Genomic DNA, 16,483 nt, shown 5'->3' with positions numbered 1-16,483 from the left:
ACCAACCAAACCAAAACAAACTCAAACTCAGATGCAGAGCAATCACTTCTTTTTCGCTTTCAGTCTCTCTGTATGTGTACACCAGAACAAACAGAAGCTGTGAGAAGTAGCAATTGGGAAAAAAGCATTTTCCAATTGAAAGAATAGCAAATCTGATATAATTCAACACGTTGTGCAAAAACCAAATGAAGCAATAGGAGAATGATAAACAAATATTTAGGTTATTTAGGTGGAAAGTAGCTACCAAACAATTGTCGATCACATTAAAGTACAAACCATCAATTATCTGATCAATCATTTGCTAATGTTAGGACAAACGAAAGAAGTAAAATTCCAAGTTCTATATCAAATATAGGAGATGAGATTTGAAAAGGGAAGAGAAGATGATGAGACTAAAACAAGGAACTGTAAAAACGATGAGATTATATCAGATGATTGATGACTAACGTGAATGTAGTTGTAGAACAAAACTGTAAGGAAACTATGATAGCTTCCTAAACATTTTAGTGAAGCTTTACTAAACATACAAACTCTTCTATGCAATTCATTTACTTTAATTGGAAATAAGAAAGGTCGAACACAAACTGACCTATAAACAAATTTTGGGTGGAAACAAATGGACTTTTATCTGTTTGAGATCAAATTTTTTAAAAGAAATCAAGGTGGAAAAGACTAAAAAGTGATTAGATTCGAATAGAAAACTCTTAAGTAAACTATGATAGCTTCACATCAAACTTTCGTAAACAAAAGTACTAAGTGGCCAAGCTTTTAGTAAAGCTTTAGTAACAGAAGATTATTGTTGGTTATTGACAATGAATTCAATATATCAATACACAAAAACACAGACTGAAAGAACAGGGATTGCTGAAATTTTTGTCAGTATAGTTATTGTTTTTTCTTGAATTCAATTCTATGTTGTCTTTCTCTAGTCTCTATTGGCTTGGCTTAGATTTAGTAGGGTTCATTTTTTATGGTTGTTTGTTCAAGCATAATATGTTGTATTTGTTGGAATGAGAAACAGTAAGAATTGGTACCTGGTCTCTTGAACTGTATGGATTGAAAAGTTTGTGCCTGATATTTGTAGTCCCATTTGATGAATTTGGTTGCCTATGATTATAATTATTAGTCTGTGAGTAATAGAAAATACTTGTGTAATAACAATTCACAATAATCTAAGGATAATATAACTACAGAAAATATAAGATTTACAATTTACCTTAAATGCACTTTGCAACCAAATGAACTTGCAACTTTGTACCCAGTCACTGTCATGTCTAGTCATCGTCTTTCCTCATTTTTGAACCAAAGACATCTCTAGAAAGATCAAATTAATGTTGGAAGTTTGGATTAATCCTAACCTAATATTTCGTACGCTACTCAGATTCAAATTCCTGGATCCCTAATGTCCTAAGACAACAAGCAACTCCCAACTCTTTTCATTCCTTTCCAGTTCCGATATTCAAATTAAACTAATGTGCTAACAATTTATTGTTGAGGTAAATATCTTTGCAAAACTTCTTTTCTTAAGCACTTATCCTTTACTTCTTTGACATGCATGATTCCAATCCCAAAAAGTAATATCATGCCAGAAATAGTAAAGAGATAGACAGATTGGAAAGAATTATGGTTGTATGTTGAAAGAACAACGGTGAGTTAGAAGAGAAATTACCCATCATAACGAGGCTGAACATTTTTTTTTCAAAGCCAACAATAGTTACACATAGCTACAATAGGTTGGAGATCATTTCAACTCTCCTCGGGCGTGGTGAATCATTGATATGACCTTCACATTAAGACACCCTGCTCCAATCTGGCTTTCTACATCATCATCCTTTCTTAGAGGAATCGAAGCAACTAAATTCTTCTGTGGCCATCCAAAAATCTGTGCCCTATCACAGAATACTAACTTCTAGTTTAGCATAATCGATAGCTAAAAATCCATGAAACAAAATACCAAGTGCATTTTCCACAAGAAAAATAAAACAAGGGTGAAAAATTCAAGAGCTTTACATTGCTTGGTTGAGCACCATTGGAGCTGGAGACTTTAGCAGCTACACTAGTATAGAAACCCTCATGTGAAAGTTTCAATCTGTATGCATTTTTGACAAGCTTTCTTCACATGACAATAAATACCCAACATTATAGAAATCAAAGCATAAACCAATAGAACAATATAGAAATCAAGTAAAATTGTAAAGTAAAGAAGTCACTCACCTCAAATCCTAAACAGGACCAGAACTAGAATGAAACAAGGCTCTAGAAGTTCTGCCCAACCAACTTCTTTCAATTCTTCAACATCTGGAATTTGGATGGTGAAATTCCATGATCATAAGATCAAATTCTCACATCTAGATCTTCCTAGTTGCAGTACCCGAAACTCCTAGACCAAAATCCTATTTTAGAACAGAAACTCTCCATAAGACCGGCTCATCATCGAGCCCAAAATCTCTATCTCTTTCTCCCTTCCCATTTTCTTCTTTTCTTTTCTTCTCTCCCTTTCTCCTCCTCTGTTCGTTGTCCTTGTTCCTTCTTCTTCTTCTTTTTTCCTTTCTCGTCTAATCCCCTTCATCCCCAGTTGACAACAACTCACCCTTATCCCTTGATTAGAAAACCAAAACAACCAAAATCAGATTGAAAAAATCAAGGAATCATATTAGATTAGGGTTTAGAGAATTAGGGTTTACTTACCCCCATAGGATGATGAAGGACTCGGTAGTCCCAAAAATCCTTGCGGTGGAGGACATTGATGTTGACGGAGACACGAGCTTTAGACATAGCTGTGAGATTAGGAGGCGAGATCTGAGTGGGCTTGGGTTAAAGGAGAGGAAACCAATCTGTTTTTTTTGTTCTGTTGTAATAAGCAAGCTAAGAGGGAGTTTGATATGGGTGAGGAGGGAATCTGAAAATTGGGTGAGGAGGGAATCTGAAAAATGTGCAGCGCGAAACCATTCTTTTTGGTTTGATAAATTTGTCGGGGAGAGAGAAATCATTAAAAGTTTGGAACTAAATTCCTTCATGTTGTGCCAAAAAAAATAGTTCCAACAAAATCCAAAGCTAATTTACTCCTTTGACAAGACGACAGATATATGTTGTCTGAATACAAACAAAAAAAAGAAGCTACGACCCAAAACAAAATCAATTTATCTCATTTGACGAGACGACAAATAACTGTTGTTTGAAAATAAACTTAATTCTCAAAACTAACTTACCATGGTATGTTGCTATATTCAGACGACAGTTTTTACATTGTCTGTCGTTAAATCATATCAGACGACAGAAACCAACCTGTCTGTCGTCTAAGCTCTGTCGTCTGATGAGGTTATTGGCATAGTGAGGTTTTATCTCATTTCCATACCATTTTATCTATCGTGCAATTTTAAAGACATCATTGTCAGGATGATGTACGAGCGGATTTATGGATGATGGCTGTGCCAATGTTGCAAGAGAATCATTTATTGAGTTTGAGCAACTTTGTGCAACTTTGAAGATATTGACCAAAAAATAAAAGATCCTTTGAGGATCGATGGAATTCATAGAATTACTTGTCAAATGAGTAGTCAGGTGTTAGCCGCATTTTGAGAACTTAATTACACTTTCGCATTGTAAGTTAGATGGGAGGAAAATATTTGTCATGCTGATTAGTCATGTACTGGTGTAACCAAAAAAAGTCTGCCCCGTTATAGATTAATTTCTGGAGGCTGCAGCTGTTTCTGCCTTTTCATTCTGGATAACTTGTTTTTGCTTGTCTGTCTTTGGTTTCTTTGTGTTTTTGGCAGCCTATTTGGTATGTGCTTGCTCTCTCTGCAGCTTAGAAGGTTTATTCAATTTGGTTCCTTTGGTATGTTCTTGTTAGTTTGATTTATGCCTATGGATGAAACCCCATCCGTATGTAAAGAATGCTCTTAGTTAGCAAAATGACAACATCGACCAATTCCAATGCTAAGGGTGAACTCTACAAAATTGCAACTCGTCCTAGGAACAATTAGAAGTTACTCATTACTATTAGCTATCCATCAGTTGCCTGGTACTCACTCCTCAAAATTTTCCGAAAGTTTGCTATTACTTGTTTTGCTGCTAAAGAAGATGACAAAATTAGAAGTTCTCATTACTATTGGCCATCCATCAGTTGCCTGGCACTTGCTCCTCAAAATTTTCCAAAGGATTGCTATTACTTGTTTTGTTGCCTAAAGAAGATGACAAAATTACTGAAGGAAGTGATCTGTAAGCTTGTTCGGTACTGAAGGCTTGAGTAATGAAAGTGATTGGGTCTAGTTCACCTATTAGCTAGATTTGACCTCGTTGTCACCTAGCAAAGACCATCAGGTTTCCGGGGGTCTGAAGAAAGAAAAGGAGTTAACAGTTTCTGCAAGTTAAATGACTATCAGATTTCCAGGGGTCTGATGAAAGAAAAGGAGTTGACTGTTTCTGCAAGTTGTAATCTTACTCTTTTCATATATTATGCAAGGAGTTAAAAACCACTCAAGGCATGATAAAAACAAGTATGACAGGTAATTCACATCACATTCACTCTTATACTCATCACCAAAAGTCAGATCATCCATATATCAATCCACAATGAGGGTGTCATTAATGTGGCGAAAACATAAGAAATGATATTTACAGAGGATAAAGAAAAACTAGAAACAGACTAACAAAAACCAAATCCTCTGGAATGACTGGCTACATCAATTTCAAGTGGATTAATGGTGCATCACATAGTACACAGTTTGAAAGTTACAGGGGAATCAGTGCCTTGGAAACTAAGGTGTTTCCATCACCTGGAAATCACAATCATCCCAAACCCAAGTGGACTTGGTATGATTTGGTGATAGTGGAGACTTGCAATGAGGTGAAGAGTCAAGCTTGATAGACAGCTCAGGCATCTCTTTCAAATCCAAGTACATCATGGGACTATCCAGCTGAAACACACAAAAAAAAAAAATGATGACAAAACAGCATTGTTTAGAAAGATCCATACTGACAAAGCAAGTGCTGGAAATGAAAAAAAAAGGGATTGCAAACTTACCTCAACTTTACGAAACTGAGAAACTGCACATGGAGACAGAAGCTTCTTGGATGAATCTCATCCTTGTATCATCATAAAAAAATCCATTTGATCCATGTGATTAGCCTTTCTCATAGATTTGATGCACTGTTGATGGTCATGCAGGAAACCTTCCTCCTCAAAACCACAAGGTGGTTGTGCCGCAACACTTGACTTCTTATGCACAGGTGGCTTGACTGTGTTAGACACATCAGATAGTGCCTTCCGACTGCCACGAGTCTGCACTTTATCCGAGGCTTTAGAAAGGCCTTTCTTGTTGCTTGCATCAGCAATGATTTCAGAAACATTGGTAAGAGCAGGCTTTTTCGACACCTTGGAACAATCAGGCTTCCCAGCGTTCGATACATCTCCTAGAGGTTTCCTTCCACCAAACCCAGCTTTCTTCTGTGTTTTTGCACCACCCTTTCCTACAGCAGAATTTCCTATTGTAGATATTATATAAGTTAGACCAAAATATCCAGACAAGAAGTTTATATTTTAAGGAAAGACATAGCCATAAATTGATAAGTACCATTAGAGTGAACACTGAGATTCTGATCTTGAAACAAACGACCAATTGTTGATGCCATTTGTGCTTTGTTTAGCCAATTCAATCTGTTCTTTCAGTTATCTGTATAAACAATTGAAAGAACAACATTAAACCATGCAATATAATGCACAAACACTTTGCTTTGACCTATTTCTCGCCCATTTTGTTTGAATACAATAAGATAATAGACATTCACTACTCTAAAACTAACTGAACCCCTTATATGCAACACATTTCCAGTAAAAACATAGGAACCAGTTCAAATTAACAAACCTGAAAACTCAAGCCAAAAAAGTTGAAGAAGGGCAAATCCAAGGTCCAATATTGAAATTATTTTAGAGGCCAAAATTCTAACTTTTCCTATAAGTTCATAGTTATCGGTTTGATTCCATAAAGCTGAACATAAATTGCAACATTTCAGAATATAACATAGACCAAATTCTTCATTATTTTAAGGCCAACAAGCCTAAAGCCATAAAATTTCTACATAACAACATTCTGTATCACCAATATGTAAATCATACCCATCATTCTTCATCCCTGTTCGATCAGGGTTCATGATCAGAATCATAATTTCAAACCCAATTCAGAACCACAAATGGAAACCATCCGAGTCTTGATGTTCTTTTAAGAAAACCCATTTCTATTAGACCCACTGACTGGACTAAGATTCCAATTTCCCATGTCATTAAACCCTAACCCTAACGCAAACCAAATTCATCTTCCAATTCCTCAAATTTTCTCAAAAAAAAAATTCAAGCCCATCACATCAGGGGCGGATCTAGCCATGTTTCGGTTGGGCTCAAGCCCTACCGAGATTTTTGGGCCGGAAAAAAAGTAAAAAGTCTATATATCTATGTTTTTTTTTTTTTTGGAAGTCTCTTTCCTTTTCTCAAGCCCCACCACCGATTCTTCTTGTCTTCTTCGACTCCGAGATCCAAGCTTCCAGGCTCCAGCAGTAAACTAAAGCTCCAGGTTTCTTCTTTTCTTCTTCTCCTCCTCTCCGTCTTCGGCCCTTGATGCATGCGTTGATGGCTTGATCAGTGACTCTACCGACTATTGCTTCAGGTCTCTTCTCTTATTCTCCTCCTCCTCTGGCTCTGTCTTTGGCCCTTGATGGCTTGATCAGTGAGTCCACCGAAATACCTAATCACTGATGTTAAATAGGTATTCTGATAACCAATTCATAAAACCCAAATTGAAATTGTTAAAGCTAATTAGCTAGATTTCTGACCTTCTGGGTACTGGGTTGTTTTTTGGTATCTGAAATTGTGTAAACGTGAATTTGTGGGTTTGTTAAATTTTTGTGTGTGTAAACGTGAATTTGATTTCTGGGTTAGGTTTGCTGAATTTGTGTGTAAACTTGAATGGAGTTCATGGATGTTGCTGATGTGCAGAGCCATTTTTTTTTTTCATTTGTTAAGAAATTCAAGCCCCACCAAGGTTTAATTCCTGGAACCGCCCCTGCATCACATAGTTCCGTGGAGTAAAAAGAACGATCACAAATTCAAGACAAAACCCTAAAAGAATCATGGGAAAACTTACGCCAAATTAGGATCGAAGTTGGCGATGAATTCTGGACGCTCTTGAATTTTCTCAGTTTTCTTCTCTTATCCTTCGTCTATGTACAAACTGAAAGGGGTTCCAACGGTAACTTATTCAGTCACTCTTTTATGGTATCACGAAATGCACTTTTTGATACTTATAAATTTTTAGAGAGTCTAGTGGTACCTGCACTATTCCTCCGTTAGCCCTTATAGTACTTCCGTCCATTATTCTGTTAAAAAAGCCTATGTAAGACTCATGTGAGTAAAATAACAAGGGTAAAATGGTCTTTTCATTCATATATAGAATTATAGTATTGAAGGTCTATAATTAAAAAGTAATTTGACACATAAAAAAATAAAATAATGCCCAATCTGTTCTTCACTATTGTCATTCTTGTTTCCTCTATTTATGAATGTCCTGAGTTAATTGTTAGATATTGAAAAACAAAATGCCTGTGGATTAGCTTATGGGATCATCTAATTAACTAATTAAGGTCTTGCAAGTACAACTTCCCATTTCCGGTAAGTTTGACCAAATTTTCCAAGTCAGTTGCTGTGTTTACGTCAAAGTCTTTGGATCCGGATCCTCTTTTGTATATGTTGAGAAAGGAACGTGGTTGAAGTAGTAATTGAAGAAACAATAAGAGGAATTCTTCCTGCTGTGTTTCTTCTCTCTTTTATCATTTATCTTGTTGCTCCTCACTCCAGGGAAGAACTACGTTGTCCCACCTACTTCAGTTCGGTAATGAAATAGTAGGCAGCAACAGTTTACCGTTCACAAATAACTGAATAAGATGCACTCTTCCCAATGAGTCGAAATCGATTACATTTTGAGCTAAATAGATGTGCTTTGTTTACACGGTTGTGCCATGATCAATTCCTTTCTTACAAGCTCGGATGTAACTCTAAGTAAAAGGAAATAATTTGTTGAAAAAAAAAAAAAAAGTTGTATCGTAGGAGTGTAGAGTCAAATAGAACAAGGTTGAGAGAATAAATTTTTAATATATTATTACACCCATTCTGTGGTGTATATAAACAGGTTACAATCGTACTACAACTATTGTGTACTACTGTACTACATAACGTATATAAGGTAAGTAGTTACAACAATATATTCCCTTGTAGTCTATTCCTAATAGGGAACGATGACTCACACTAACACTCCCCCTCAAGTTGGCGCATATACATCAACCATGCCCAACTTGCTTAGTGAGTCATAAAATGCCTTCCTGGAAACTCCTTTGGTAAGTACATCTGCAAGTTGCTCTTCAGTTGGAACAAAAGGAAAGCTAATAATTTTGGCATCTAGCTTCTCCTTTATAAAGTGACGATCCACCTCCACATGCTTAGTACGATCATGTTGTACTGGATTCTGTGATATGTCAATAGCTGCCTTGTTGTCACAATACAACTGCATGGTATTTTTGAGTTTGAAACCCAAATCACGTAACAGATTTCTCAGCCACAACAATTCACACACTCCATGAGCCATACCTCTATACTTGGCCTCAGCACTAGAACGTGCAACAACTTTCTGCTTCTTACTCTTCCATGTAACCAAATTACCTCCCACAAAGGTAAAGTAACCTGATGTCGGCCTCCTGTCTGTGATATTTCCAGCCCAATCTGCATCTGTGAAGCCACAAACCTCAAGAATGTTGTTGTATTTAGAAAACAATACTCCCCTTCCTAACTAGAGCTGACTTCAAGTACTTCAGAATTCGCATAACAGCATCCATGTGACTCTCACTCGGATTATGCATAAACTGACTCACCACACTCACTGCATATGCAACATCTGGTCTAGTATGAGCCAAATAAATCAAGCGCCCAACTAACCGCTGATAGCGAGCTCGATCAGTAGGTACCTGATCTGGATACTCAGCTAAACAATGGTTATGCTCAATGGGAGTTTCAATAGGCTTGCAATCCAACAAACCTGTCTCTGTCAGCAAGTCAAGAACATACTTCCTCTGGCACAAATAGATTCCTTCTCTCCCCCTGGCTACCTCAATTCCTAAGAAGTACTTAAGCTCACACTACAAAAAGGAATTCAATTAGCTTCACCAGTTAGCGTCGGCGTTAGAATGCCGTCGCCATTGATCAAAAATTTGCTACGGCAAATGCCGCGTCGCAAAGAGAAAAATTATTTGCCACGGCAAGGCGTCGCCGTCGCATAAATGTACCTTGAATTGCTATGGCATATTTTTTCCGTCGCTAAATTTCTCTACTTTTAACTACGGTAGAATGTGCCGTCGTGTATTTTCCTTTTATACATTTTTTTTGGTTTTTTTGTTTTTTTTGACTTTTGGGTGAATATAGGTGCCAAAATTAAATATGTCAGCAAAAACTTTGGGTTCATGAACATTGTTCTTGTTCCTGTTCCCTCCATCTGCTATTTCCCGATCCTTCCATCCAGTCCCGACAACGAAGTCAACCATAGCAATCTGCGAAGTCGACATCTGCTAGTTCAGCTCCACCTCCTTCCTATTTTTCTTCTTCCTCCCAAAACCCCAAACTTCACTCCCCTTCGTTCATTCAACAACAACAACAACAAAACCCTTATTTCTGTAAACCCTAAATCAAGCTTCCGAATTAGAGCTTCCGCCGCCAGCGATAATAGCCAACCGCCGTGGTGGGCGAACCTGTTGCCCGCCCAAGCTTTGGGATCTGATAAAGTTCTCAGATTGATCTTCGGTGCCACCGCTAGCCCCATTGGCCAGTACGTGTCGGAACCCGTCACTTTTCTTCATTCTCTCGACCCCAGAGTCAAATTGGTATGCTCTATTTTGATGGGTAATGCTTGGTTTTTGATTCTATTTGGTGGGTTTGGTCTAATTTTGGTTTTGCAGGTTTTGACTGTTTAAGTTTTGGTGATAGAATTTGGTTTGTGGGTTTTGGGTATTGTCAGTTTGTTCTTCACGATAGAGTTTCACATTTTATGAGTTTGATCTGCTTATGATAAGAAAGTACTGTTCCTTTTGATTTTCTAAGAGTAGAAAGATATCAGAAATAGTAAGGTAACTCTTGTAATAGGGTACAACTTGGGTCTTCTGAACTTTACATGTTTTTAGAAAGAAATTAAATGAAAGAATGTATTCTTTTCATGTTCTGGTGAAGCAAATAGAGAGTTACTGAATATATAAAGGCTTCCTTAGTATCCTAGTTGTAGTTTAAGTGGTGAACTTGGAGAAGTTTAGTGACATCTTATTAGCATGTTGCAAGTGCCCCCTAAAATTTGAGATGAGAGAGTGGAACCGGTTCCGTCTTATACACTTCAGATCACCAAAGATAAGTTATTTATTGAATTTGCTGACTCGCAGACCTTGTGGTCCTTCTCTGTTTAACTATAAAGTAACTTATTTCAAGGTAAAAACATCATTCTAAAGTAATTGTCAGTCGAGCAAAAAATAGTTATTGAATATGGACTATCAATCTATTGATAATGATAAGGTTATGCATGCTGGAGAATTATCTGTTCTTAAATGCCTATTTGTTGTGACATCTCCCTTTTGGTAAACTTGCTTGACAAGCATTGTATTGAAACTGTACACATCTTTACTTCCTGTATATTCTGCTCATGCAGGGTATCACTCTCTTTGCATCTGTTGCTGCAACTCTTGGACTAAAATATTGCTCGAGTCTGCTTGAGAACTGATCTCAAAGGTAAGCGATCCATATTGGTTAAGTTTGAAAATTTTACTTTTTTTTGTTGTTGTTGTGAATTTATTTAATTTGCTGGCATTTTGTTTTGGTTTTGAATAAGGAGTAGTTTAGAGAGAAGCACAGAAACATTGCCTCAACAAATCAGTCTTTGCTGTAAGTGAATCTCATTTCCTATATCTGCATGCTCAATTCTTCTTGATATGATTTTTTTTTGGTTGCTTTGCAGAAATGTTAGTGTTGGTCCATAAATATGTCAAGTTGTTAGTCAATTTATGATTCATAAATTGGAACTTATGCATATATCAGGATTACCCAAGCAATTAAAGTTGTTAGTCAATTAATATCATTTGAGTCCATTACAACTTTTTTGTTTTGTTCCTGCACTCCAGACCTCAAGATTTGAGCTTTTGTCTTGTTCAGTTTTGATTACAATTGATTAAAACCTCATGATAAATCCCAAAAGCCACTGCTGCATGACAAAGTTTCATTTATGCAAACAAGAGTCCAAAAGATTTTGACAAGAAGCCATTATATTTGGCTAGTGCATGATTCCATTTCTTATCTGCTAAATGCTAACACCACCACCACAAGTAGCCAAAAGTTTTATTTTTAATTATCTTTTAGCAAAATAAAAGCTCTCAATTGCTTTTAACTTCACCCATGGTAGCAACAAAGACATGTATAACTTCAAAAAATGAAAACAAAAAGTCTAGAATTATGAGATTGATAAGTAGTTCATTTCATATCTAATTGTATGTAGTCACAAACTCGTACTGCATCATATCTAATTATCTTGTTAGTTCAATTTTGTTAGTTTGGAATGAAGAAAGTGATGGAATTGGACTGGTTTGAAATACTTGCTTGCTATACTCATCTGACTAGTTAATCAAATGCTTAATCTAAAGATTGTCTGATTATGTATATTCCAAGTTTGAGAACATATTTTTTTCTTGTCTGGACATTATTCCGCTATGTTAAAAGAAAAACCTTAGTTATGACTCTTTAGTATATCTTGATGTTTTTGATTTTGATGAAGAGACTAAACCAATATATTCCAACTTGATTTTATGCCTCTACTTTGTCTTAATACTGCTTTCTTCACGAACCTCTACATTATTTTTGGCACTTTGGCCAGCAGCTGAAATAGATACCCATGCAATTACCCAACTTAATGTCATTCTGCTACTAAATAATCAAACATTTTAATGATCAAGTTGCTTTTAACACAACCCCACACAACCTACCATGCATGCCTATAATTAAAGCGCGCACAAACACACACACACACACACACACACACACACATATATATATATATATATATATATTCATATAATTCGATTTGATTTTTCCATACATATGACTTTGCCTGAATTATTCTTTTTGTTTTTGGTTACAGGTTCTTTGCATTATAATCTCGTTGTTCAATCTGTGTCATTTGTCTTCCTCTTATCAGAAGCTCTATCTATTGGTTTTGATTCCAAGTAAGGCTCCTCTTTTTGTTATATTGTTTTTAATGATAATACTTGGTTGTAAATGTAGTGGAAAGTTATGCCCTTGATCTTTGTCTGTTGCATTTTGTTTTAATTGGTATGTTGGGTTTCTGATATAAAATCTATGACAGGAATTCTATAATTCTTATTATTATTTTTATTACTCAATGTCTTCTCCAAAGTAATGAAGCTCCCTTATCCTGCATGTGTTTTATGACTTTGCATATATCTGTGCACATTAGATTAATTAGATGTTAATTTAACATACATATTGTATCATGTGTGTTCTCTAATTAAAGATTTAGTTTTGTTTATTTCTGCTTGATGTGATGTTGTTCATTTAATGTAGAGATTTATTGTTAGTATAGTTGGTATATATTTTCATACTTAGCTATTTGTGTTACTGTATTTCTAGCTGACATAGATATTGATAAGGGAAAAAATGGACAAGTCATGGATTGATTGGGCAGATTGGTGTTCTAAGCCATATCGTGCGAAGTTAGAAGATTTCTTGAACTTTGCATATGTCAATAGGGATCCGAGTTCAAGGATTTACTGTCCTCGTAGAAAATGTGAAAACCGAAAATTCTTTGAAAAAGTAATTGTGCGACAACATCTTCATGGTAATGGGTTTTGGAAGAAGTATAAGATCTGGGATAAGCATGGTGAGTCCAGGGATGGTGCTGATTCATTGCATAGAGATGAGATGTTTATGGGGTCAGATGATTATATGGAAGAGGATATGGTTAGACTAGTCCAAGGAGCTATAGGAACAGCAAATGTTGTTAGACCACATGATGAGAGTGGTGGAGAAAGTTCAAATCCACTTGTTGGGCCAAACGAGTCTACTAAGCAGTTCCTAAAGTTGATGAACTCTCCAAACCTTCCATTATATCCTGGTTCTAAGAAACATACAACATTGTCAGACTCCTACAGGCGAAGGTGTTAAATGGTTGGACTGACAAATCTTTCAAAGACTTGCTTGACATATGTAACAAGTCTATGCCAGAAGGTGTATACCTTCCTAATTCTTATTATCAAGCTCAGAAGTTAACTGAAGATTTAGGTTTCACGTATAACACAGTGGATGCTTGCCCTAATAGCTGTATGCTTTTTAGAAATGAAGACATAAATCTTGATCAATGTTTGATATGTAAGGCATCTCGATGGAAAGAAGATGGTTCCAGTTTAGTTTCTGATTTGGGACCTGGGAAACGGAAGGCAGCAAAACAAGCAAGATATTTTCCTTTGAAACCAAGGTTGCAGAGGTTGTTTATGTCCTCTAAAATTGGAACGCTTATGAGATGGCATGCCAAGAAACGAATTGATGATGGTGTGTTTAGGCATCCTGCAGACTCTCTCGCTCGGAAGGATTTTGACAAGAAACATCCAAGTTTCTCCGGAGATATTCGCAATGTAAGGCTTGGGTTGGCCTCAGATGGATTTAATCCATTCCGGACTATGAACATAGTTCATAGTACTTGGCCTGTCATACTAGTTCCGTACAACTTACCGCCAATGATGTTGATGAAGCAACCTTTTATCTATCTTTCTGTGCTTATTGATGGCCCAAAAGGACCTGGTGATAAGATCGATGTTTACTTGCAGCCACTCATTGAAGAGTTGAAGGAATTGTGGGATGAGGGCATAGAAACTTTTGACGCATCAAGCAATCAAATGTTTCAAATGCATGCTGCCTTACTTTGGACGATTAATGATTTTCCTGCCTATGCTAATCTATCAGGGTGGAGTATAAAAGATGAATATGCATGCCCTTCTTGCAACTCTGAAACTGCTTCTATATGGTTGCCAAACGGTAAAAAGTTCTCATATGGTAGCAGCCGGCAGTTTTTACCTTATGATCACAAGTATCGGAAGTATCCCAGATCTTTCAATGGCTTAGGAGAATATAGACGATCTCCTACAACATTATCTGGAGTAGATCTTCTCACCTAGCTTCAATCAAATGGTATCCTTACAGAGTATAGAAGAGAAGATTTGCAAACAAGGCAAATGATGGGGCCAGAGAAACCTGAGAAAGATCCTTTGAAGAAAAGGAAGTACAATTGGAAGAAGAAAAGTATATTTTTTTAGCTTCCTTATTGGAAGGATAATCTCATCCGTCACAACCTTGATGTCATGCATATAGAGAAGAATGTGTGTGACAATGTTCTTGGGACCATACTAGGAGTTGTTGGAAAATCAAAGGACAATATCAGTTCTCGACGTGATCTTGAGCTTATGGGAATTAGAGAGCAGTACCATGTGAAGAGGAGGGAGTCTGGTTCAAAATACTTTGATCCTGCAGATTTTGAGATGAATAATGATGGGAAAGATAAGTTCCTCATAGCCTTATCAAAAACAAGAATGCCGGATGGTTCTGCTTCTCATATTGCACGGCGGGTACGTTTGAAAGATCGAAGTATCAGCGGTCTTAAAAGTCATGACAATCATATTCTTTTACAGCAATTGATTCCATTATCTATACGAAGTTCTTTACCGAAGAAAGTGGTTGAAGGGCTGATTGATCTGGGCAAGTTTTTCAAAGTATTGTGCTCCAAACTAAATTGTGCAGCAGATTTGGAAGAGGCACGTTCTCGTATAGTGGTGACCCTTTGTGATCTTGAGAAGATATTTCCACCATCATTTTTTGATGTGATGGAGCATTTACCTGTCCATCTAGTCCAAGAAGCATTAATTGCTGGTGCTGTGCAGTTTCGGTGGATGTACCCCATTGAGAGGTATCTGTTGACTTTAAAGGAATATGTACGTAACAGAGCTTGTCCGGAAGCATCAATAGCTAAAGGTTATCTAATGGAAGAATGCATGAATTTCTGTACCCAATATCTTAAAGATGTGGAGAGTAAGTCAAACAGACCGTTAAGGAGAAAGAATCGTGATGACCCTGAGAAGGGAAATTGTGTTCTCAGTGAAGTTACGCGCATACAAATTCATCTATGGGTCTTGTTTCATACAAGGGCAGTCACGCCATTTCTCAAGTATGTAATGAAAATAACTCTGCATATTTCTTTCAAAAATTATGTATATATGATTATATGTTTTCTGGTCGGAAGGAACATGTTGATTCTTCTTCAGGGATTGTAAAGTATGACACATCGGATTTTTACTGTGCAGGGAACATCTTACTGCCATTAAACAACAATTTCCAGATGCAGATGACCATTATGTTCAACGTGTTCATTTTGATGAGTTTGCGAACTGGTTTAAGGATCATGTGAGTTGTTAGGTGTTTTCGTGTACATTATGTTCAGTAGTACTTTTGTAAAGGTTTGCTTTAATTTATTTGTTCCTCACAGGTTATAACTCTGCAAAACACAAGTGATATCTTGTTATCAGAAGAAATTATTGCCTTGTCTAGTCCTCCTAGTCCTTCAGCAACTAAGGTGAATTCATATACATCTAATGGGTATTCCCACTATGCCAATATCCTTATCAGACGACAGAAGAAAACTGTTGTGTGATTTGGAGTGCCACCGTTGTAGAGCGAGCCGTTGTCTGTTGAAAATTCAGACAACGGTGGAACACAGTTGTCTGAGAAAAATTCAGACAATGGGTATGTGTTATAACTGTTGTGTGATAGCTTGGCAGATGACTCGGCATATGTCAAGCGCAGTTGCGCAGCAGTTGAGGTGCTGCCTTGAGACAACAGAATTTGTTTAAATCCGTTGTTTGTTAAGCTTGTCAGACAACGAAGTTCCAGTGTCTTCTGTTGTGTGAGAGTCGATTAGAAAACTTATTTTCTGAACAAACCATTGTCTGATATATGAGAGATCTGTTGTATGATCATTTAAACATCCATTTTACCTGAAAAGTAGTGATCAAATGGAAATAAAATTTGATGCAAACAATCAAATGAACTAATAGTACTCCAACCCATATTTTAAACTTCAAAATACATTAGACCCACTACGATACAATTCGTATTAGTCATAGTTCCACAAAATCATGAATCAATGACAATTATTTGTTTAACATTGCATCAGGGGACAAAAACATTAGTGTGCTACAATATGGGTTGCTATGTTTAACATTGCATCAAAGCATATTCCTTAGCGTTCCATTCCAAGTGTCGATACATTATTTGCTATGTAGTCATCAACAAATTTTGCTCCACCTCCAAGATCTGTATCATCTTCGAATTTGATGTCTCCAACGATGGTTG

At 36.7% G+C, this 16,483-nt stretch overlaps 1 protein-coding gene across 3 annotated transcripts; it reads right to left on the bottom strand.

Moving 5' to 3' along the window:
• Window positions 1-4,589: 4,589 nt before the first annotated feature.
• LOC112191651 lies at window positions 4,590-5,714 on the bottom strand. Of its 3 annotated transcripts, XR_002933049.2 has the most exons (3): window positions 5,577-5,714; window positions 5,027-5,487; window positions 4,590-4,919 (listed from the first exon to the last, which is right to left on the bottom strand). XR_002933049.2 is itself a non-coding variant. In XM_040516020.1 (2 exons), the coding sequence occupies exons 1-2, from the start codon at window positions 5,632-5,634 to the stop codon at window positions 5,084-5,086; spliced, it is 462 nt and encodes a 153-aa protein (XP_040371954.1). In that variant the 5' UTR covers window positions 5,635-5,714; the 3' UTR covers window positions 4,590-5,083. The 3 variants fall into 3 exon arrangements, 2 of the variants coding, with proteins under 2 accessions (XP_040371954.1, XP_040371955.1); XM_040516020.1 differs by having other exon boundaries at window positions 4,590-5,487; XM_040516021.1 differs by having other exon boundaries at window positions 4,590-5,472.
• Between the last annotated feature and the right edge of the window lie 10,769 nt (window positions 5,715-16,483).

Source organism: Rosa chinensis, chromosome 3, assembly GCF_002994745.2.
Source record: "Rosa chinensis cultivar Old Blush chromosome 3, RchiOBHm-V2, whole genome shotgun sequence".
In the NCBI taxonomy this organism is placed as follows: domain Eukaryota; kingdom Viridiplantae; phylum Streptophyta; class Magnoliopsida; order Rosales; family Rosaceae; genus Rosa; species Rosa chinensis.
The sequence above is the reverse complement of the archived record's forward strand: the minus strand, read 5'-3'. Positions and strand labels throughout refer to the sequence as shown.

Excerpts from the sequence above, each read along its gene's own strand:
- LOC112191651 (XM_040516020.1), bottom strand. The coding sequence starts at position 5,634 with ATGGCATCAACAATTGGTCGTTTGTTTCAAGATCAGAATCTCAGTGTT. Across the intron at positions 5,488-5,576 it reads TCTCAGTGTTCACTCTAATG|GAAATTCTGCTGTAGGAAAG; the intron begins GTACTTATCAAT and ends TATCTACAATAG.